Source organism: Sipha flava, unplaced genomic scaffold (assembly GCF_003268045.1).
Source record: "Sipha flava isolate LNK unplaced genomic scaffold, YSA_version1 325_pilon_pilon, whole genome shotgun sequence".
NCBI classification, from domain to species: domain Eukaryota; kingdom Metazoa; phylum Arthropoda; class Insecta; order Hemiptera; family Aphididae; genus Sipha; species Sipha flava.
Window position 1 is genome coordinate 231,488 of NW_020273010.1, and position 23,826 is coordinate 255,313.

The 23,826-nt window shown below is 26.2% G+C and overlaps 2 protein-coding genes and 1 long non-coding RNA gene across 4 annotated transcripts in view; all 3 read right to left on the reverse strand.

Annotated features, from left to right (window-relative positions):
• Window positions 1-669: 669 nt before the first annotated feature.
• On the reverse strand, window positions 670-3,266 carry LOC112686831 (histone deacetylase complex subunit SAP30 homolog). The gene is made up of 4 exons (XM_025559287.1): window positions 3,226-3,266; window positions 2,095-2,268; window positions 1,845-2,033; window positions 670-916 (listed from the first exon to the last, which is right to left on the reverse strand). Exons 2-4 carry the CDS (start codon window positions 2,263-2,265, stop codon window positions 785-787), a joined length of 492 nt encoding a protein of 163 aa, XP_025415072.1. The 5' UTR covers window positions 2,266-2,268; window positions 3,226-3,266; the 3' UTR covers window positions 670-784.
• A 6,344-nt stretch (window positions 3,267-9,610) lies between these two features.
• Window positions 9,611-13,815, reverse strand: LOC112686840 (N-acetylgalactosaminyltransferase 6). Its single transcript, XM_025559300.1, has 11 exons — window positions 13,041-13,815; window positions 12,784-12,928; window positions 12,525-12,691; window positions 12,189-12,380; window positions 11,932-12,109; window positions 11,307-11,535; window positions 10,588-10,809; window positions 10,259-10,354; window positions 10,048-10,188; window positions 9,796-9,985; window positions 9,611-9,711 (listed from the first exon to the last, which is right to left on the reverse strand). The coding sequence occupies exons 1-10, from the start codon at window positions 13,267-13,269 to the stop codon at window positions 9,824-9,826; spliced, it is 1,761 nt and encodes a 586-aa protein (XP_025415085.1). The 5' UTR covers window positions 13,270-13,815; the 3' UTR covers window positions 9,611-9,711; window positions 9,796-9,823.
• A 9,584-nt stretch (window positions 13,816-23,399) lies between these two features.
• Window positions 23,400-23,826, reverse strand: part of LOC112686821 — a 9,052-nt gene continuing 8,625 nt past the window's right edge. The window contains exons 4-5 of one of the 2 annotated variants that reach the window (XR_003148925.1): window positions 23,528-23,648; window positions 23,400-23,434 (exon numbers count right to left, since the gene is read on the reverse strand). This is a non-coding gene — a long non-coding RNA (uncharacterized LOC112686821). Of the gene's footprint in view, window positions 23,649-23,826 lie in introns of both variants that reach the window. The other variant, XR_003148924.1, reaches the window with a different exon arrangement.

Genomic DNA, 23,826 nt, shown 5'->3' on the forward strand with positions numbered 1-23,826 from the left:
AATAATGATCAAATACCCTTCAAATGATAGGCAATCAATAACTATTAAACTTTCTATAAACATAATAGACATTCTATAAAACATTAAGGTAATACAGCAAAATCTGATAAAAACTATACCTAAATAAGCCTGAAATTTATTTTAAAAGGATATTTTTAGGGAGCCCTTAGTAGTTCTATATTAAGGCAGTTTTCACTGTATTTACATATAACTTGTTTTATAATATCATAAAGAAAAAATCATTATATGAATTAAATATTGAATTAATATTAATAATAGGTTAGATACTAACAAATTTTATTATAAAAAAACAACAGTTATTTAACACAAATTGTTAAATTTTATTTTAATTATGTTTGTAAATTTGGTTTCAATTTGTTATTGAAGACATTTTTTATGAATTATTGAGGTTTATTTTTCATCATAATCATAAGTAGTTGATCATAATAAATAAAGAGAAATAATTTATATAACCATTTATTTACTCATTGAAAAATAAAAAAATTTAATATTGTATAACTTGAAAACAATTATGTTTGATCAAATAAGTTTTTAGTTTTTAAAATATTTAGATAAATAAAATCTATATTTAATTTAACACTAAATATACAATTTTTAATTACTCTTTTATAAAAATAATTGTAGAAAATTCTATAAATTGATTGCCCCTTAATAACTCAAATAGTTCATATATATTATATTCATTTAAATACTAATCAGTGAATATACATAAAATAAATAAATATAAAATAAAATAAATAATTTTACAAAAGTAGTATTACAATTACGTTGTATCTGAATTATTATTTGCACTTTTTTGATCCAGTTTATTACCATTTGTCTTGATTGTATAAATGAAGAACGTAAGAGCTTCTTTTTCGTTAACTGATATCGTCTTGAAATGGTTTAAAAGTGACTAAAAAAGAGTAAGGAATTAGTTTAATATTTAGAGTACTTAAAGTATTTAGTTCAATACAAATTTCACAAAATAATTTAAATTCTATTTTTGAATCTACATAAACAATAAAATAATATACATTCTTAAATAATTTTTATAGTGTCTATATCTATTTTCAAAATTATGAATTATTGTCAGGAAAGAGTATGTCATATTCAACGTGAATTTATTTATACCTTGTAGAGGATAAATTTACCAAAGTGAAAGAAAAGTCCTATGAACTGTTATCAACTCATAAGTATTATAATTCAAAACCAAATTAATTTATTAGATTTATTATTAGAGTACTTAAATGTTATTTTTATTTAAATATGAATAAAAAATCATAATACCTAATTCCAACACACTATTAAGAATGGCATAATAAATTTAATTAAATATAAAAAAAAGAATATATATATATATTTATATGTTTGTTTTATGTATGAACAATATAGTTATAAAAAAATTATAGAAAAATAAATGTTTATTTTCACCATAGGTAAAAATATCATGATTTTTACATAAAATTTATTTTGAAATTTTACAATAAAAATACATTATAAAACACATACAATACATATTATTAAATAATAAAAAATAATGTTAAAAAATGCTTTTTTTTATTTTTGAAACTATACCAATATAACATAGCTATAAATAGGTACTACTATAAAATTAATAATTACTAGTTTATATTTGCTGAATTTATGTATTTGATTTAAATTAATTATTTTCTAATTTTCTACAAATAACCATTATAAATTAAAAATAATATAATATATTACATAAATTAATACTAGGTAATCAAAATAAGTATTCTAAAAATTACAAAAAATTACATTAGAATTGTACAATATCTTGAATTATATTTATTTTTTAAGGACACATAAAATTTGATAATTACCTCTGCCATTTGAGCTTTATTAAGACTGGGTTTTGTAACTACTTTGAAATGTTTTTTATAACGTCTTAGAGTATTCATCTGTAATTGTGAAAAGTCTACTTCTGGTGCTTCATCTTGACTAGATGGTTTCAATGATCTAGCGCTTTGAATCATATTTTTGTGATAATCACAAATGTATATATGTCTTGCCTAATAATATATTATTTAATTTAAAAAATATTTTATGCCTAAAATATATATTTAAGCTTACAACAGCATCCAGATGTAACTTAAGTTGTCTGACAGTGTTGCGTATTTTTTTACTATAAGAAGCATTTCCAGCCTGCCTCTGACAACGAAATCCATCTTCTTGTAAACAACAAATTTTATCAAGTGGACCGCGTGAGTCTTCTTCACCAGTACTAAAACCGTTTTGATTCATTTCCTAACAAAATATATCTATGTTATAATAAGTTTATATTTATAAATATATATTTTGTATGTAGCTGAATAATAAAATATTTGTGAAACATTAATTGTTCTCAATTTTTACAAAATTGATAAACTATATATATATATATATATATATAATAGACATTTTAATTACTACTTTAAATTATTAATTTTTTTATTTAATTTGCCTTTGTCGTCAACATTAAAGCAGTACAATTAGATTAGTTATACATAGAATTTAAGTTGTTAACAATATTTTTTAAAAATAAGGTAAAATAAAAAAATAAAATATTTATGTATACAATTAAAAAAGGTAGCCGAAGGAATTGATGAAATTAATGAAAGGAATGGAGTTGGGAGTTATATAGCAAAAGAAAGATAAAAATGAAAAAAGAAGTTATCTACTAGGAAGAAGAAGGAAAGGACAGTTTAGTATTATGTTGTTAAAATCGCAGATTGATTCTTCATGAGGACTAGTACAGAGTGGAAAAGAATTAAGGGAAAGCTTGAAAAAATGGTAGGGGAGGAGACTGTATGCAATACAGAGGTAGGTAAATCCTATAGTCAAACGCCTAGGAAACTTAGGTATATAGGTGTAACATGTCTGTGCCATAAAGCAAAGTAAACTATTGATTTAAAAATAAAATCATACATTTTTTTTTTTTTAGTATTAATTCAATGGATTTAACTACCTATATCAAATAAGTTCATTAAATTTTTTTTCGACTTTGTTTAAAATTCGTTTTTATATAGCTTTATTGATTTATGTAAATACAATTTTCATTAAAATCACAAGATGTGTTTATTTTATTTTTAGTAAAAACAATTTTTTTGTTGGTCAATTGTGAAATTTTTCCATTACTTACAATATAAATAGTAAATAGTATTTATTCAATGATATATTTTAACTGTATCATTAAAAAAAATAAATATTACATACATTTCTTACCTGTAACTATATTATTAAATTAAATATAATAAAAAAAAAATATAAAAAATATTGTATTATATTTAGATATGCATTTACTAAACAGTAAAAAAAAAACAATGTATAAATAAAAATTTTAATGCTATAGAATACAACAAATTATTCGTTAATATGGTAGAAAAAAAATTAATTTAGAAATTTGACAGGAGAACTTTAGAATAAAACAATGTAGTTGCCAACATTTCTATGGGGTAACACGAAAATGATTTTACAGTAAATAATGATAACGAACTGAATTTTTGTGTTTGTTTACGACATGAGAGACATCTAAATTATGATAACATAAGCTTATTGTGTGATAAGAAAATGCAATACAATGATGCTTGATAATACGTTTTCTGACCACAGATATCTATATTATATAATATAGATATCTGTGTTTCTGACAACCTTGCTTTTTGAATATATAAATAATTATAATTTTTTTATTTTTAACACATCGTATTGGTCAATATTTTATTAATTTTTACCCAATGGATAATTAGTAAAATACGATATATATATATATATATATATATTAATTATCATAGAACATAATATATATATACACAAGTGTAAGGCCGTAACTGGAAAAAAATTTCGGGGGGTCTAACATTATTATTTTATACAATTTATAGTTAATTAACTATATTCACCACTAAAATGTTTCTACTTTTGAAAATTTCGGGGGGGGTCCGGACCCCTGGACCCCCTCAGTTACGGCCTTGCACAAGTGGAACTAGGAATTTTCACGCCCGGAGAAAATGTTGAAATCATGCCCTATCATAGACCGATAATCAAATACTCTTCTGGAGATTTTTTTTCTTATAACTGATATATAATTATACTAATTGAGTTTTAACCTAATATCAATATTTAACGGAATTAAAAACATAAAATTAACTGTGAATAGTTACAAAAATTACACCATCTATATTTTTACGTCCGTGGATGAATCCCCGTCTTCCACCCCTGTATGTATAAATATATATATATATATATATCGTGTGTGCACCGAAACAGGGTACACTTTACCACTCATTACCCTTAATATATTTTTCAATTCTGTTTTCGAGACATTAAATTAGACTATTGGATCTTTAATTTCGATGACATATTTTTTTTACTAACGTATTTTGCGCATGCGCAACACAACTTCACTTTTTTTTAAATGGCAACCCCTGAATATCATTTTCGGATTAATGGATTTTTTTCCTATAATTTTGATCCAACAAATACTACTCTCAATCCAATATTGACTGAATGAGTGCTATTTAAAATTAAAAAAAAAAAATTATTTTGTTGACACTTATTTTTTAATTTTAATATTATTATTTACACATTATTTATTTACAATTCAATTTACAAAAATCATATACATAAGTTACTCGATAAATTGTTCGAAAGTCCCTCCATTATTTTGAATGCATGCTTCAAATTGACGTAATCATACAACAAACATATGAAAATCTACCTATTTTATTTTTAGTTGTTTTTATTTTTGTCATAATTTATGAGTATTAAAGATTAAAGATATTTTCGTAATCTACCCATACCTATTAAAATGACATTACATAGGTATTTTTATATTTAAAGACCTATTATGAGATTCATTATCAGAGTCGTGTGTCATTGCGGTCTTAGTAGTTCTACGTTTTCGGTTAATTATTGTCAATTGGTATTATAAAGTTAAAGTTTGAATCTTATCAAAATAAAAATTCAATCATGAATAATCATGAAAAATTTCAGTTACTGTTAATTTATGGAAAATGTAACAGAAATGCACGTGAAACAACAATGATGTACGCCTGCCAATATCCAGATAGGTACCATCCTCATTATACTTATGTTCAAAAACTTGAAAAGTCATTAAAATAAAATGGTTCATTCAATAGAACAAATACTATTCAACAACAACCTCGTGCAAATCAAAATTTAAATAAGGATATTGAAAATCAAGTTTTGGCATATGTACATCTTAACCTACGTTCGTTTGTTAGACACGTTGTACTTGAAGTTGGCGTATCTAAAACTTCAGTTCATAAGATTTTAAAGAAATAAAAACTACACCCTTACAAGCCAGACTTTGTCCAACATTTACGTATAACAAATCCAGAAAAAGATTAAATTTTATTTCTTGGTTTATGGTGACGTTTGAGGATGATCCATTATTGATTAACCATATTTTATGGACTGATGAAAGTAAATTTACTAATAATGGAGTATTAAATAAGCAAAATAATCGTTATTGGTCGAATGAAAATCCTCACTGATCTGTTCATACAAACTTTCAAACATGTTAGGGTACAAACGTATGGATTGGTATGATTGGTGGAAAGTTACTTTCCAGTTAAAGGGCCTCATTTTTACGACGGAACATTAACAGGAAGAAGATATTTAGATTTTTTGCGAGATGATTTGCTTCTTTTTTTAGACGATTTACCCTTAGATACACGTAGAAAAATGTATTATCAACAAGATGGGGCACCTGTTCATAATTCCCGAATTGTACATGCATTTTTAAAAGTAAAATTTGGTGGAAAATTTATTGCAACACATGAACCAGTACACTTTACCTGACCTTACAACGTTAGATTTTTTTTTTTGTGGGAACACTTGAAAAATTTTGTATATACAGATCCTACAGTCAACAATTAAGACTTAAAAAATAAAATTACACACGCGTGTAACCTCTTGAATGAAAATCAAATACTATCAGTGACTAATCGTGAATGTTCACGTTGATTTGAAGCATTCTAAATAATGGAGGGACTTTCAAAACAATTTATCGAGTAATTTATGTTTGTGATTTTTGTAAATTGAATTGGAAATAAAAAATGTATAATAGAGTTTAAAATAATAAAATTAAAATTAAAAAATAAATGTCATCAAAATAATTTTTTTTTTTAATAGCATTCATTCAACCAATATTGGATTGAGAGTAGTAGTTTTTGGATCAAAATTCCTTGAAAAAATCCTTTAATCCGAAAATGATATTCAAAATAGGGGTTGCCATTTAAAAAAAGTGAAGTTGTATTGCGCATGTGCAAAATACGTGAGAAGAAATTGTAAGCCATTGAATTAAAGATCCAATAGTCTAATTTAATGTCCCGAAAACAGAATTGAAAAATATATAAAGGGTAATGAGTGGTAAGGTGTACCCTATTTCTGTGGACACGGTATATATGTATATTGTATATGTTTTAGGTCATTACCTATAAATTTTTTTTTAATATTATACTTATTATAACTAAATGGTACAATATATAACTCACAGCAAGTTTGTTTTTAGTTTCAGATATCAGAAAGAAACTATACTAAAGTCTAAATCAGGGACTGAGACCTTAATGATTTTAACGATTAGGGTTCGGATCTTTTAAATATTTTTTAAGGGGGTTAGGTTAAATATCAGGATTTCATAAAGCTCAAAATTTAGGTTCAGATTAGAACCGGTTTCTAACCTTTATTTTAGTGTATTTTTTTTTTCAAACAAAAAATGTAAATACATGTTACACTAATTTAGATAGCTACTGTTCAAGATTATATCCCATACGAAGGGCAAAACTCACTGTGTATATTTTTTTGTGAGACCATAGCTTAAGGTTGTAATGTAGAACTCAAATTAGGTACCTCGGTAAGTCTTTTTTTCAGAAAAATATTACAGATTAAATTATAGATCGGTATATAATAGAGTAACTAATATATACTGTTTAGTAATTTTAACTAAATTAACTTAATAGTTTAACTAATACCATATTTAAATTATTTCTATTTATCAATAGAGATTTTTTATATTTTACAAAATCAAATCAATAATACGTATAGTGTGTACTGTGTAATGTATAATTTGTATATATTAAACATTTAAAACACTCATCATTTCTGTAAAAGTAAAAATATCTTATTCATAGAAATTATTTTCTATTATCGACGTCAGTGGCATATATAGGTTTTCATTTCGGAGGGGGCCGATTATGTATTTGATTTTTCGGTGGAAGGGAAGGAGGAAGCACACTATTACGAAAAAAATTACTTTAACACTATAAGACTCCTGAAATGTCTTTACACCATCAGAGAAATAAGAAATTCAATTTTTTTAATGATTTATTATTTTTTAAAAGTATAAAAACAATATTGTAATAAACAAATTTTTTATTAGTCACTCAAAATTCACCACATATTTTCTTAAAAGAATAAACATATTTTACAAAATATAAAATTTTAAATTATTGCATAAGCAACATTCTCAGTGTCGCGACAAATTTTCGGAAACCCCCAGCATTAAGACATATCCATGTTAAAAATAACAATCTTTAACAATGGTGTTTTAAATTTCGGAGGGGGCCCGGATCCCCTCGCTCCCCCCATAAATACGCCAGTGATCGACGTTATAATGTATAATACATTACATACATACATTATTAATAATAATATAAATCGGTTTTTATGTTTGTGTATTTTATATTATCGTTGTCGATCGTTGATCATCGTCGTATGATATATACAGTGGTGTACATTCAATCTTGCTCTGGGGGGGGGGTTAACAAAAATAATCGTCATCTTTTTTTTTTGTTGCACAGATAAATAAGATAAATAACTGCTGTAAATAGAAATTATTTTATACAACTTTTTTACCAATTTACAGTTTACTTTTACATGACAGTAAATTAATAGCTAATGGAATATAAAAACAGCATAGTTAACAAGTTTTCAAACACCTATCAATATAATTATTTAATTATCATAATATTTGTATAGTTGTATATTTTAAGTTCAAAGCGTAATAATGAAACTACGAATATATTACACGTCGTTAATAATAAAACAATTTTTTTTTTGGCCCTGGGGGGGTTTAAACCCGAAAACCCCCTCCTCAAAAATACGCCACTCCTTTTAAGAAGAAAAAATAAAGATGAAATATTCAAACAAAATACTTAAAAATGCATACGGACTATTAGGGTCTAGGAAATACGGGTAGCAAATTGGAAGTCCTATGAACATCTACATTAGCACTGGTTTACAGCGTGACCAAGTACTGTGCCCCAGTATGGTTAATGAATGCTCACTGTAAAAAAAGGAGTCATAGAGCTGAACGAGTTAATGCGAATTATTTCGGGGACTGTGAAAACGACTAAAACTTAATGGTTGCCGGTGCTGGCGAACATAACATCTCCATAATTGAGGAAGTTAATGAAGGCTCACCAGGAAATAACAAAAGTAATGGACAACCCAAAAGTATGATACACAGTAGTAACTGCAATTTTTTTTTAATCTAACTGTATACATTTAATATAATATAGTTTTAATTTAACAATTTTTTTGGGAAAAATGAAAATAATTTTATAATTTCAAATAATTTAGGGAAAAAATGTAGAAGCAAACTAGATGCAACAGAGCACTTTCTAGATATCTCTTTAGCCAAAACTGATTAAGCTTAGTTTAGGTGAACTAAATACTTAAGAAAACAAGTTTGTATATTTGAAAATTATTTTTTGTCAGAGAAGTTAAGAAAAAATTAAAAGAATAATTTTGTTTTTATGAATTTGATCTAATGTAATAAATACAGGGAAGTTAAGGCATTTATTTTGTGATATTTCCTTAATAACTTCAGACTAATGGACACCTATAATAAACATTTTGATGTACTTTAATTTAACTTACTACTTAGTTTAAGTTATTATAAACTCTAGAGAACAATTAATATTTATGACTAAAGTATAGACACATAATAAATAAGATCATAATTGAAAGTATCTGGAAATAGATACTTTATTGTAAATTTAGTTTAAGTTAAATTAAAATATAACAAGAATGAAGTGACAATTATAATATAGCAGGTATTAAACAAATAGCTGTACATACAATTGAAAAGATAAAAATAAATAATTTTTAATTTAATAAATAAATATTTAATTATAAAATGTTAAAATAAAAAATTAACATTGCAAATAATACAAATCAATTGGTAACAAAATATAATATTAATAATCAAAATTTAAAATATTAGTATCACAGATAAAAATGACACAAGTTTAAAATAAAGCATAATTTGAATTTACTACACATATTTTTACTATAAAACCACAGTAATAATATATTATTAATCTGAAAATTATTCAGTACTAAATTTATAATACCTTAAAATATAGTGTTCTTATATATATATTTTTTTTAAATAAGTATAAATTTTAACTATAACAATTTTTTAAATGTCAATAATTAATATTTTACTTACAATTATTTTTGTTCGTAAAAGTATGATCTTCAAAAATCGAAACTTATTCAATGTCATGTAATTAGTTATTGCTTGAGTTAAACTATTAATATTAATAATATATAATTATAATAGTTATTTTTTTTAATTTTTTTATTTTAATTTAAGTGAAGTCAAAAATATTTAATTGAGTGTAAAATTAATTGATTTATATATTTTTGTCATTTTATCAATTCTGTTACTTTCTCCAATTACTATGAAAAAAAAAAAAAAAAAAATTTATTTTGTATCAATTAAGTAAATAAGTTATAAAATTATTTTCATATATTGTGACCTACATTTAGATAAATAATTTTGTCAGTATTATTAATAAGTTAATGACCAAGTAGATGATTGTGAGTTAAAATTTTCTACTATCCATTTTTGGTCATCATAATTTTGTTTACATTGAGTAACATAAACTTTTCTAGTACTGATGTCATTTTCCATACATCTATGATTATTCCCTTGAACGAGCTTCATTTTTTTCTGAAAAATAGAATCAAACATTAAAAAACGAAACAGATATTCAGTAAAAATTTAAATTGTACATGGTCATAATGCCATAATTGATTTCCTCCACCATTATGACATCCATACAAAGTGATTTTAGCCTTGAATGATGAATCACTTATATCCAAACACAAATTATTTCTCGTTTTAATATCATTCCTCCAGCTTAATATAAATTTCTGAAAACAAAAAAATTATTAAAATAAAATTTACAAAAAAAAAAAAAAAAAAAATGTATTTAAATTATACTTGAGTTTCAATGTCATCATCAACACATTCCTTTAAATCAAGTTTCTTTTCAGACTTAGCATCTAAACATAATTCAGGAGCAGTATAACTTCTTATCTAAAATAAACAGTTTATAAAAACTGAAAACATGTTAGCCACTGTAATTATTACTTAAAATGTATTATTTGATAACAATAAATACTAATGATTATATGAAACAAATACATTTTAAGTTATATTCCAATTAAACATAAACAATACATGTCTAAAAATATATCTTAATATGTTTCAATATAAATCTAAAGATTAAATACAGTTAAATATTCAATAAAATAATTTAACCTTTTTACCTTTCCATCAAATATATCTGGTGGTTCAATAGGAGGATATTTTTCTACTAAATCAAAAGCCACTTCTTGCATGAACCATTTAAAAGGTTTACAGTTGAGACTTTTTCTTTTTCTTTTTTGCTCAGATATATCCCCAGTGTCAATATTTCTATAATGTGGTCTTCGAAGATACAAATACTCAGCATATTCATCCATCCATACTTCTGCTACACGACGATAATTCTGAAATAGATTTTAAAATAATGGATAATATAAATTAAAACCTAAATTTATTAATATAATAATAAAATTCACTATTTGTTGCTTTATTGGGGCCAATGTACATTAAATTAATTAAATAAATTTCTTATAACACAATAGATAAATCAATTAATACAGTAATGTAGTTTAAAATCTTAATTGATTTAATCTTAATGATTGGATCAATAACTAAATGGAAACCCGACACTAAGAGACCACGAGGACGCCCCAGACAAAGATGGGTGGATAGAGTAAAGGAAGACTTGAAACTCCTGAACGTAAGAAACGCAGAAGAATGTGCAAATGATAAAGGAAAATGGAAACAATATGTTGTTGCGGCGAAGGGCCTTAAGGGCCTGTAAAAGCCCAGAAAAAAAGAAAGAAGTTTAAAATCTTTGATTAATAAAATGAATGATAGATATTTTAACATAAATTACTCATATTTTTAAGGTAAATAAGTTGTTTTTTATTATATTTACCTTTCCAACAAAATCTCCAATACCAGGATTAGGAAATGGAGCAAATTTTCTATAGATATGTCCTACTCTTGAGCAAGGTGCATCTAAAATAGTCCCACCACATTGCCATATTTTAAATGATAATTCATACTGTTCTCCACCCCATATATCTAAACCAGGGTCATAGCCACCAAGCTCCCAAAACCATTTAGCTGATATTGCAAATAAACCACCGGCCATCACAGGACTCCTATAAATGAATACAATTCAAAATTAGTTTTAACTTTTATAATTATAAGTGTATTATCAGTAAGTTGATTTCTTTAAGTTTTTAACCATTAATCTATTTCATAGTTATAAATTATAAGTTAGTTTTATCTATATAATTTACAATTCAAATAATAATTAAAAATACATGATTGTTTAATATATTGAGGTGCATTTCATTAAGCTTTAGGTATACATTTTATAAATCCATGTTTAAGAATTATTCATAAATTAATAACTTATAATCAAGTATTTTAGTACAAATTTTTGAGAATATGTTGAGCTTAAATTTTCAGAACATGCAAAAACTTTAATTTAATACAAATATAAAATAATCTAAACATAAATTGCATAATTATATAAGGTACTAAAATATTACCGAAAAGGTCGGGTTGGGTTTAAAAGATCTTCGGGTAAAAGTGGTAATCTTTTATAAAAAAATTCCCAATCAAAAGCACCTCTAGCTCCTTCATCTTGAGCTCGGTATTCAAATGTTTCATAAGCAATAACATCAATGAATGGACAAACACAAGTTCGGTAATCTTTAGTAATAGGTTCTAAAAATTAAATTGTTAAAAATAAATACGAATAAGATTGTCATTATATTCATGTTATATTAAATAACCCATACCTTACCTAATAAAGGAGGTAACCAATTAACATTTGCTTCAGTATGCGAGTCTAAAAATAATAATACTTCGCTAGTAGCTTTTCTTGCACCAGCTAAACGAGCTCTTATTAACCCTTGTCTTTTTTTCAAATGTATGATTTTCACTCTATTAGCTAAATTTTTTGATACAAAATTATCCAATGGTTTCTTTAAATTAGCTAGAAAATACCAAAACATCATTATTTAAATAAAATATAACTGATTTACCGATATTATAATTAATTATTAGTTTTACTAGAGACTTTTTACATCAATAGTAAAAAAAATTAAAGATTAATAACAAAATCATTTTAAATAAGTACCTTTGGTACTTGAATCGTCTACTAAAATTATTTCTTTAAGTAAACTTTTAGGAGAACGGTTAAGGACACTATAAACAGTTCTGAGAAGTGTTGAAAAATGTTCATTATGAAAAGGTACAATTACACTCACAGTTGGTAATTTACTACTATATTTCTTAAAATTACACCTGTTAAGCAATATGAAAAAAAAAGTAAATATCTTAATATTTAAAAATCTTATGTTCATATTCAAATTTAATTATTTATAGTGATAAATTACAATTTGTGCCGAATGTCTGGTAATGAACGGTTGATAGATATGCTATCACTTAACAATGCATTAAATCCATTCACTTTATATAGTTCAACATATTTATGTCGATTGAACGATTGAAGTGAAGCACTTATTCCTTGTTCACCAATACCTAAATATATTTTAATATTTAAATACTATGATGATATAGATTATAATAATTCATTATTATAAATTATCATACTAAAAATGAATTTTATAAAATAAATTGTAGTAAATGTTACCGGTTCGTAGTTTTTCAACATTGATTAAATCTCGATCATGCCAATCAATCATGGGAATATTATTTGAGTTCAATTTTTCGTTCAAAATAACTGCAGTCATTAATTGTTTTGTATCATTGTTTTCATGCTGATTGATTCGTATAGTCAATTTAAAAATTACAATTGTAACGAAGGCAGTAATCAGAATAAAAAATAAATACTTCAATATACTTTTCAAATTTCGTTTCATATTGTTTTGATTTATGAAAAGTAACCATTTATAATAATAAAATAAAAAAAGGTTACCGAATTATCTTATTCAATATTAGGCAAGCAGCATAATATTAAATGAATTTATATATTTTTCGTTACTATTATAGATGTGTATTGTTGATGAACTATGAATAATTTAGTGCCGGCAAACAGAAACGACAGAAGGGCGATCGCAAGTAAATATTAAGATACATTGTACTTTTTAAATAAATATAAAATACAAATGCACAAAGACCACGCAAGACATAAGCTTATGCGCTTAGATGGTCGATAGATACGCTGAGTAGTTGAGATCGCACCCCATGGTTCATCACATTTTGTTTATCAGCAAAAATTATAGATTATTATATTTACTTATGATATCCCGGACGAAAACTAAATCGTTGTTGATAAGAATATTTAATTTAACGATTTTACTTCAGAATATATTTTATAAGGATTTTAACCAATGCCTATCATACGGAAGCGTTGAAAGGCCAACTGTATGTTTTTTTTTATCTCATTATTATAGATTATCACAACTCATTATTATCAATTATAACTCATAAATATCACATAACGCTATTCAAATGTACGCGTTGACAGAAGTCGCATCGAAATGTGTATCATTATACAGTGTAGTACAGTGGTTCTTCATTAGACTTTTTTGTCCGCGGAGCCCATATGTTTTCAAAAAAAATTACGGAGCCCCAAAAATCAAGAATTTATATTCAAGACAACAATAATTATTAATATTTCATAATGAGAAAAACACACAGTTCAAAATTTCATTTTTTTTAAAATTCGGATTTTGTCATTGACTGTGAAAACTTTGGTCATTTTACATTGTATTGATAAATTTACATAATTTAATTTTGTGAAAATACCAGCCAAGTTATGAAGTCATAAAATCAAATTTTATCAGAAGTCTTACTTGTAAATAAAATTGGTGTCACTAAAACGTATAACTCGTTGCACAATTCAAGCAATCATACCAGTGTTTTCATCAATAACTAAAAAATATAATAATATTTAAATTTAGATAGTTAATATATGCCCACGGAGCTCCTAGACTTCTGCGGAGCACAAGGGTTCCGCGGAACACAGTTTGAGAACCACTGGTGTAGTATATACATCTGGATGAAAATTTGTTATTATGGATTATCATAACTCATTATTATCAATTATTTAATTTTCTCTTTAAGGTGATTATTAACTCATAAAAATACTATAATTTTTGTGTAAAAATTTCAAGATTTCAGAATAATTGAGTCCCATATTAAAATATTTTTTAATAATTTTGTTTAAATCCATGGTAAATCCATTGGCTTTAATTCAATATCAAAGTACTTATAATATAATAATTGAATGTGGTAATAAGTACATAAATTATAGTACGTTAGTACTATAGTACCGATAGTTAAGACATGTAATTTATAGTATTACAAAGCAAATAATCAGTCACGGTTCTAGGGCAACATTTTTCTACGATCTGTATCCTACGCTGCCCTTACACTAGAACTGCCAATGCAAATAATTACTATTAACATACCTTTGACAGTAAATAATTCCAAATTTATACTATATAACCATTAAAAAAGTACTCTTTAATCTATGTTACTAAAGTAGTAAGTACTAAGTCTTATGGTTGACAACAATTTGAATCCATTTTAATAGTTTAAAAGCACTCACAAAATCCCTTTTACACATTTTTTTAATTTATAAATTGTAATTGATAATGAGTTGTGATAATCCATAATAACGACTTGTGTCAATGCGTATATTTGAATTGCATTATGTGATAATTACGAGATAATTACGAGTTATAATTGATAATAATGAGCTGTGACAATTTATAATAAGATAAAAAAAACATACAGTTGGCCTTTCAACGCTTCCGTACTTTATGGCAGAGAAGAGTTAAAAGAATTAAAAACCACACTAAATTGTTTGTATTATTGCATTCAAATGTATTAAAAATTGCACTTATAAATTTAAAAATTGCATTGAAAAAAATTAATTATAATCAATACATAGTAATAATAAAAATTAAATATGAATATTGCTTTCATTATTGCATTGCACTACAAATGATTTTTTTAAGTTTTCAAAATCAAATGATTGTTTGTTATCATCGCACAATAAAGTTTATATCAGGAGAATTTTTTTTCTACGTCAGTAGTTGTTATTGGCGCGAGCATGAAGTACATGAAGTAGATTAAATTATTGTTAGTCAAGTCTTCTGGCAAGCCCTCCATTGACTGTATTTCTCTACTTCTAATTTTTGATATATGAATAATTGTTTGATATCCTACATTTTTTTATAAATTAGTTTTGAATTTCTGGTTTATTAATATTCCATTTTGCTCCGTATTTTTTTTCTATTTTAGTTTCAATGTTTTAAACTATAGATACAGCTTCGCTTAATGGAACATGTTAGGTTTCGAGTTTAGTAATTTCTGCTGGTGTGAAACCATAATTGAAATTAATGAATACCAAGTTGGTTTCCATAGAACTATCCGACAAAAGATGTTGAGTTTGTTCACTAGAAATAGTATCATTTAAATTTAATAACTTTATTTTTACAACTGTACTTGTATATAACTGTATTTTATAACTGTACTTCTACAAATTTTTCACAATAGTAAGACACGGCATTTATTCATATCCCCCCTCGGGTTATCATGGGCTGAGGAAGAATATTAATAATTGGGGGAGCTTCTTCTTTAAACAATAAAATACGGGAAGGAGCGCTTAAAAATATTTGTTTTTCTTTAGCGATAAGATTATCAACTTTTTGAAAATACTTCTAATGGTTTCAGCAACTCTATTCTAGCGAATGTTGATAAACGATAGTTATGTTATTGAGGGACAAGTTTTTATCCGACCTAAATGTGATAGTCGCTCTATAGAAATAATAAGTATTACAACAAATATAGAAATTTGTTCACTGCTACAATTACTATCTTTTATTTTATATATTAAGTTCAGGCCCATATTTAGGGGGGGGGCGGCACGGGTAGGCACATGTCCGGGGACGTCAAAATATTTTAGCAAAATTAATTTTAAAAATGATACATCTAATGAAAAAAAAAATAATAAAACAATAAAAAAAATAATATAGTATGTTTTATTATGTTATAATTTGTTTAATTTGTTAATTAAAAAAAGTATTAAACGGTTTTCATTTTTAAGTTATATTTTAATATTAAAGAATCTCGATTATGGACGAAATAATAAGTGATATATTATTATTATTTATTTTTTTTTGGGCGGGGGGGCATAAATAATATGCCCGGGGGCGCAACATTTTTAAATATGGACCTGTTAAATAGTAAAGTTAAATAATCTTAAATTTAAACGACAATTATGAAAAATAGTTAAAATTACAGTAAAATTAAAAAAAATCGCCAAAATTGCATTTATTGTAATATCATTTTTTTTTTTGTTTAAATTAAGAGTTTAACGAAACAAATTTTAAGCTCATTCAGCAATAAATATAAGCATTTACAACAACATGCAAATGCAACAACTTCACTACTCTACCTATCATGTATGAAACTTCATATTTTATTAGAATTATTTTTACTATTCTTATATTTCACGCGAGAAATAGTCGAAATATTCTTATTTTACCAGTTTTGGTAGTTCGGCATGTCTTAAATTTTAATTTTTATATTTACAAGTATTAAGTCAACAACATGATAGTTTTAAGCAAAATGAAGAAAATGAAATAAAAATGAAAATAAAAAGAAAATGAAAACAAAATGAAGAATTATTTTTCGTACATAAGTACGAATAAAAAGAATGTATGATTTAAAAAATGCCATTTAATTTAAATTCGAAGTCAGAGGCATGCCTAAATTTTTTTTTTTTTTTTTTGGGGGGGGGGGGCTTTAATAATTTTTACTTGACAGGGGAATAATAAAATATTCAATATACATATATAGTGATATTAAAAATTAAATAATGTTTTATAGTAAAATTAGGTAAAATATTAGACATTTAAAGTCATATGAGATGTATATATTAAGAAATAATTATAATTTAGTAGTAATAATTATAGGTAAAAAACAAAATAAAATAATTAGGGCTAAGGACAGGGGCAGATCCAGAGTCGGGGAACTGTGGGTCAAGCCATTTCAAGAGGCCATTTATTAGGGATGAAACTGAATTAGAAATTAATACCTTGTAAAAAAAAAAAAAAAAAACACAATATGCTCATAAAAGTGTATAAGTATATTTATATTACATTTTAGAATTAGTGATACCATCAATAATGACTTATTTACGATTAATAAATATAATCTAATTTTATCAGCGCAACAAACGTACGGAATAAAACATGATTTACTTAACTTTCTACTAAAACGATATAATTTTAAATATAAATTATGAATTGAAAAATTTTAAATTTTGAATATACATGGCATTCATTTTTCAAGTAACTCCGATGGGCCAACTGTCCAAGAGTCTAAATCAAGGTCAAAAAGGAAAAAAATTTCTAAGATGCCAATTTTATCAACAAATATTAATTGTGGGTCAGCTGACCCCCTGAACATCCCCCCTAGATCTGCCCCTGGCTAAGTACTTCATGCCTTTTAAAACCTTAAAATATGTATGCATTTATGTCCTAAAGAATCAATAAATATGCATTTAAAAAAAATTATATTTGTAATAATTAATTAAATAAAAAAATTTAATTAGTAATAAAATATAATATTTTTAGATAGATAGATATGATGATCTGAGATAATTGTTTTATTTTTTTCAAATTTGTTTTCATTTTATATTGAGTTTTTGTCTAAAACAAAAAATTTAAAATGGTTAAATAGTCATAATTACCTAATTATAATTATAATATATAAAATAATATAATATAATATATTATATATAATTATAATAATAATAATAATAATAATAATAATAATAATAATAATAATAATAACAATAATGCATAATAGTTATAATTATAAGGTAATTACCTTGAATATTACATTGGACTATAAGATATTTTCTTAAGTTGGAAAATTTAAATTATCGCTTGTTATCAGCTAAAATATTTTTATATTTAGAAAAAGAACGTTCCTCGTCTACGGAACTTATTGATACAAACTTAAAAAATGGTAGGTCACTACTGTTAATATCTGCAGGCAATCTATCCATAGATTCATTTTTTTCATTTAAAATGTTCGATATTTTTTGTAGTTGATCAAATCCAACCTTTTTCTCCAAAACTATTTTAATTTTGTCAACAATTGCGTTTGCTTGTGCAGATTCTTCAATTTTTGTAGAATGTATGTATATGTTCTTTTGAAATTTTAATTATTTTAATGGATTCAATTAGTGCACAAATAAGGCACCTTGAGTTCCAAGTCGAGTGATTTATAAAGAAATAAATCCATAATTTTTTTTATAAAATTAAAAAACTTACTCCTTCATATAAATAATTGTCAAATATGCAGTTATAAAATGAAAAAAGGTCAAATATGCATTTATAAATGAAAAATTGTCAAATATGCAAAATATACAACAATAAATTTTAAATATAAACTTGTATTGCTATGAAATAAATTTATATATTACTTAGCTATGTTTTTGATAATTATTTAAAAACATGCAAACTCCTAGAAGTCCCGAACCCTAAAAATAACTATAGAATCTGTATCTCGGAAAGTTTAAAAGCACAAATGTTGAAGTTTTCAGCACAAATAATGCACAAAAAAGGCTATTGGTTTAGTTACAAAATTCAAAAGTGAGGGTATTGGGAAATAGAGTTGAGAAGTAATAAATAATCATATAATTATGGTTTATGACCCGAAATCAGTAATCTAATCCGCGACCCCAATCGCTTCTATAATGAAATAACCTCGGTGGATGTTTATGATATTTAACTTAAATATTATTCAATTTAAAATACTTGTAAAATTTTCATGGGGTTTAACCCCCTCCTTCGACATGCCCCTGTTCGAAGCAGTACATAGATACCTAATTTAAAACAGCTAGACAGAAGGTATTTGAATGGCTGCATCTTGAACTAAAATCATTCTTGTAACAAAAAAAAAAAATTCATTGGACATTAAAATTAATATTTCAGTAATACCTCCTTACAAAGTATTGTCTAAGAGACAGAAATCTTCTTATACGATAGTCTTTGTTTTAAAATAATACTTACATAGGTATATTAGTTGTGAGTTTTATTTATAACAATTTTTAGTTTTTAGTCTCTCGATAACACAGTAATTTTTAACCTTTTTAAAGTCATAGATTCATGATAAAAATTAAAACAACGAATCTCTTCATCCATTTTAAAAACAATCCTTTAGTTTTGGTTGTCCTATAACATTTTTACATATGTTTGAAAAATTATTGTTATTGTGTTACAAGTATAATTTATAGATTATTCATGACCAGTGGGGCGTACCGATTGAATGGCATATTGGGCGCCCCACTGCGTCCAATGTGAGGATCCAGAGGACACTGTGGAATACACGTTGTTCAATTGTCCAATCTGGGCTGAAGGTAGGCGGGAGATGAAGCAATACGTTGGCTGGCCACTACAACCCAATGATGTTCCGGATATCATTCTGGGGCCGGAGCAGAAGCTCCTCCCAGGTGATTCATTCTGGAGGTGACGTACGAGGCCATGGCAGAGAATCAGAGGCTGGCATTTGGCAGAATAATGGAGATGATTCTTGGGCAGAAGGAGGATACAGAGCGTGGCTGGCGGGGCCAGTGTACGGTGGTTTCTAATTTTGTGGTCCGAAGGCAAAATATTCAAGGCGGTTAGAGTTCTCCACCTATGTATAATTAAAATTGATTGTTTTGATGGTGAATAAACGATACGGGATCGGGTGGCAGTATTGTGCAAAACAGTTCCTACCCGTTCCTGGTTTCAAAAAGGGGAAAAAAAAGAAAAAAAAAAGAAAAAAAAAGGATGGCATGTTGGGCAACGAGCCATGGGTTGGACTATGGTCTCAAGAGGGCTCATTAAGAAATGTTTCAAATCCAAAAAAATAGATCACCACTGTTACAAAATTTAAAAATACCATGGTCTTTAAAAACTATGCTCTACAGAGTATATAGTAATATAATAAAATTAAATTGTTTTAAAATAAAATGAGTTTATTATTAAAAAAAAATACTAATAGACTTTTACAGATTAGTTTTTTATGAAGCGGCTGTAATATTAGTATATATTAATGTAATAATCATTTTGAAAGAGAAATAATTATTTCTTGTTAACTTATTGTTAACAAGGAAAGGTACTCTATATTATTTAAATCGGTATAATCTATAGTATAGAAAACCGTATTGGTAACTGTCGATAAATTGATTCGTATATAAAATCGTGATCGTGATCTGGCATTACATTAAATTTAACAAGATACAGCTAGATCGGTTTACTTCTAAGATTTAATTGATAAGTTTGCTAAAACAAAAGCAAGATAGAAAAAAATTGCATATCACTGATAGACAATTTTTAAATGTTATTGTCGGCGTCCCTCAAAGTAGTAACATAGCTCCTTTTATTTATTATGTTTTCGAACATAACACTCCGAAATCGTTTCACGCATCATTAGGTACTTATGTAGATAAAAATAATTGTGACCAAGGCCGGATTAAGGGGGGGGGGGTATATCCGGGGCGGCAGCCTCTGTGCTCTCTCGAGTACTCAAGTGAAAGGGACCCAAACAATTTTCAGCCGATACACATTTTTTATCATACTAAAATTAGTAGTTTTATAGACAAATTTTATATAGGTACCTATTAATTTTATAATGCAATTGAAAATTTGTGAAATAGTTAAAAAAAATGTATCGTTCTGCAAACGTAGCAACCGGCTTTGTAAAGCACATTTTGTCAAAAGGGCCCACATAAAATGTCAACCTCGGGGCTCAATAGATGCTTAATCCGGCCTTGATTGTGACTGCCAATAACAACTCCTAAATAGTATGTGACATGTTACAAAACCACCTATTCTAGTTAAGGTCTGTATGTTGGAAAGTAAAAATAAATGATTCTAAATCATACTATATCACATTCTTGCTAAGACCCGGTAATAATCCTCCAGTCTCATTAACTAATAACATAATTCCAACAACCACTGCAATCAAATATTTGGGTTTGACGTTCGACAGACGACTGATCTGAGCCCAACATCTTAAAAAATAACTTTTAAAAACATCTGGCAATTCCAGACTACATTTGCTCCTCCCATTTCTCTGTTCCAAATTGAATATCCGTAACAAGTTTTTAATTTACAAATTTATTATAAGACCAGTATGTTTATATGGTATCCAGGTATGGGGCTCCGTCAAACCCTCAAACTTGAAAAACATCCAAGCATTCCAGTCCATATCTCCGGCAAATCGTCTCTGCTCTTTGGTTCATCAAAAACGCTTATCTTTACAACGAATTAAAAATTACAACACTATTTTACCTGTCTAAATATCACTTTCTCCCATTCCATCCGAAGCTATTCCACTATAAAAACCCACTAATAAATTGAATAAATAAATATTCACATGAAATTCCTGATAATTCTCGTAGAAAACTAAAGAGAGACCTAGAGACCTGCATTCTTAATCTGTTAGGTGGTATTACTGAGTACCTTTACACTCTATAATTTTCAGATACAAAACCGTTGCATAGATTGCAATTATAATTTTCTAAATAAAATAATCATTATTACCTCGTTTATATTATTTAAACTAAAACAATAAAATACATATAATGTGTAATAAAAGTGACCATATTTATAATTGTATATTACTAGCTTCGTGTGCCTCGCTTCGGGTGAAATTCGCTTAATATTTATATATTAATCAATTTAATTAATAATATGAATTATTAATATTAATAATATTCAAAACATTATTATGTAGGTATAATGTATCATGCAATACTACTACGGTTACTACTTGTGATAATTATTAACTTTTGATAATATACGGGTGGAAAATTGATACGCCTTCGGCGTCAAAGGCGTTCGCTATCTAGGAGACCCCCACCTAATTGTTCTCTTAAAAATACTAGGCACCATACTTACGGTACTATAGTGACAATCGATGCATGGTGTCAAACGTATAAAAACCAATATAAGAAATATATAAAACATTTATATGTACATAAAAAAAATGAAATAGCAGAGGGCAATTCGCAGTGTAATTGAAAATAATCAAACATAATAATAGTACTGTTGCAAAGTTAAATGTCTTCTCAACAATAGTTAAATATGTAAATTATCATTATATTTAATAGAATGGAATAGAATTTAAAAAGTGGTATAAATATGCATATAGATTTTGATATTTCAATTACAGAATAAAATATATATTTATGATTACAAAAGCATTATATGTGTCTTCTTCCATAACTTAACTTACTGAAGGGACACTTTTATGAAAAGTATTTTAGATACAACAATTTATAAGTATCATAAACGCTAGAGAACTTGACATTTTTTTTAGATATGAAATTATCAAAGTAAAAAAACTTTCAAATACAGTACAGTCGGTTCAAAGTAAGAAGACCTAATGCATAAAAAGTATTTTTTCAATAATAAATAATGAATATATATACAAAGCGAGTCTGTAGACAAAAAACTATAAAAATGGAGTAAGACCTTCCTTGATGTTAACTGAAAAAAAAAAAATTTGAGCGATAGTGAATACTCTATAATAGGTGTGTATACATAAATGTTGGCGTTAGTTACGTTTTACACTATAATCATTCTCAGTGAAAAACGCATCCAAGAAAGACCACGTGGAGGTCGCCAACCCTTTTCTCACATTCAGAGAACATAAAAGTACTCATCGACAATATTTAAAAAAAATATACAGAATGAATATATAAAAACATAAATAATTTATGAAAGACAGAGTGTGGAAGTTTCTTGTAATCATAGCATATTTGTGCTTTTAAGCTTAAAAAATATGTGAAGATAATGTATACAAATATGAAACATAACATAATCAAAGAAAATATTTTTATAATTATATAAAACGTTTCAGTATGATACGGTTTAAATAAATAAACTATACCAAGATTATAATTTTTTCTTATAATATTAGGAGAAAAGTGTAATAATAACCAAGCTCTTGGGTACAAAAGTACTACACTGGTTTTGAGCATTCGTTAATTCATTAATCTGCAACCCACTATGAGCAAAATAAACAATATATAGTTTAAGATATTTTACAAAGACATTTATATCATAGAGGAATTTGAGCGTTAAATATTGTAATACATACCAAGTTTTCTTTATTTTATAGCTGGGTTTGATTTGAATATTATCATTAGCACCAATAACACGTTGAATTATATTCCATTCCAAAGAATAAAGTGCAACGAAAACATTCAACAGCTCTCTCCCTATATTATTTGGAAAAATTAATCAAATTGAATGTATTTAACATAATTTAAAGACACAAATGAATCATAGTCGAACGAAGGGCAACAGTACTACACTCATGTTCGAGCACTTGTTAATTAATTACTCTGCAAAACACTATGAGCCAAGTAAACAATACAGTTCAAGATATTTTAAAAA

Coding starts and splice junctions, on each gene's coding strand:
- LOC112686831 (XM_025559287.1), bottom strand. CDS start 2,265: ATGAATCAAAACGGTTTTAGTACTGGTGAAGAAGACTCACGCGGTCCA. Junction 2,034..2,094: donor AGTTACATCTGGATGCTGTT/GTAAGCTTAAAT, acceptor ATATATTATTAG/GCAAGACATATATACATTTG. Junction 917..1,844: donor ATAAAGCTCAAATGGCAGAG/GTAATTATCAAA, acceptor ACTCTTTTTTAG/TCACTTTTAAACCATTTCAA.
- LOC112686840 (XM_025559300.1), bottom strand. CDS start 13,269: ATGAAACGAAATTTGAAAAGTATATTGAAGTATTTATTTTTTATTCTG. Junction 12,692..12,783: donor CCAGACATTCGGCACAAATT/GTAATTTATCAC, acceptor ATTGCTTAACAG/GTGTAATTTTAAGAAATATA. Junction 10,810..11,306: donor TTGGAGATTTTGTTGGAAAG/GTAAATATAATA, acceptor AATCTATTTCAG/AATTATCGTCGTGTAGCAGA.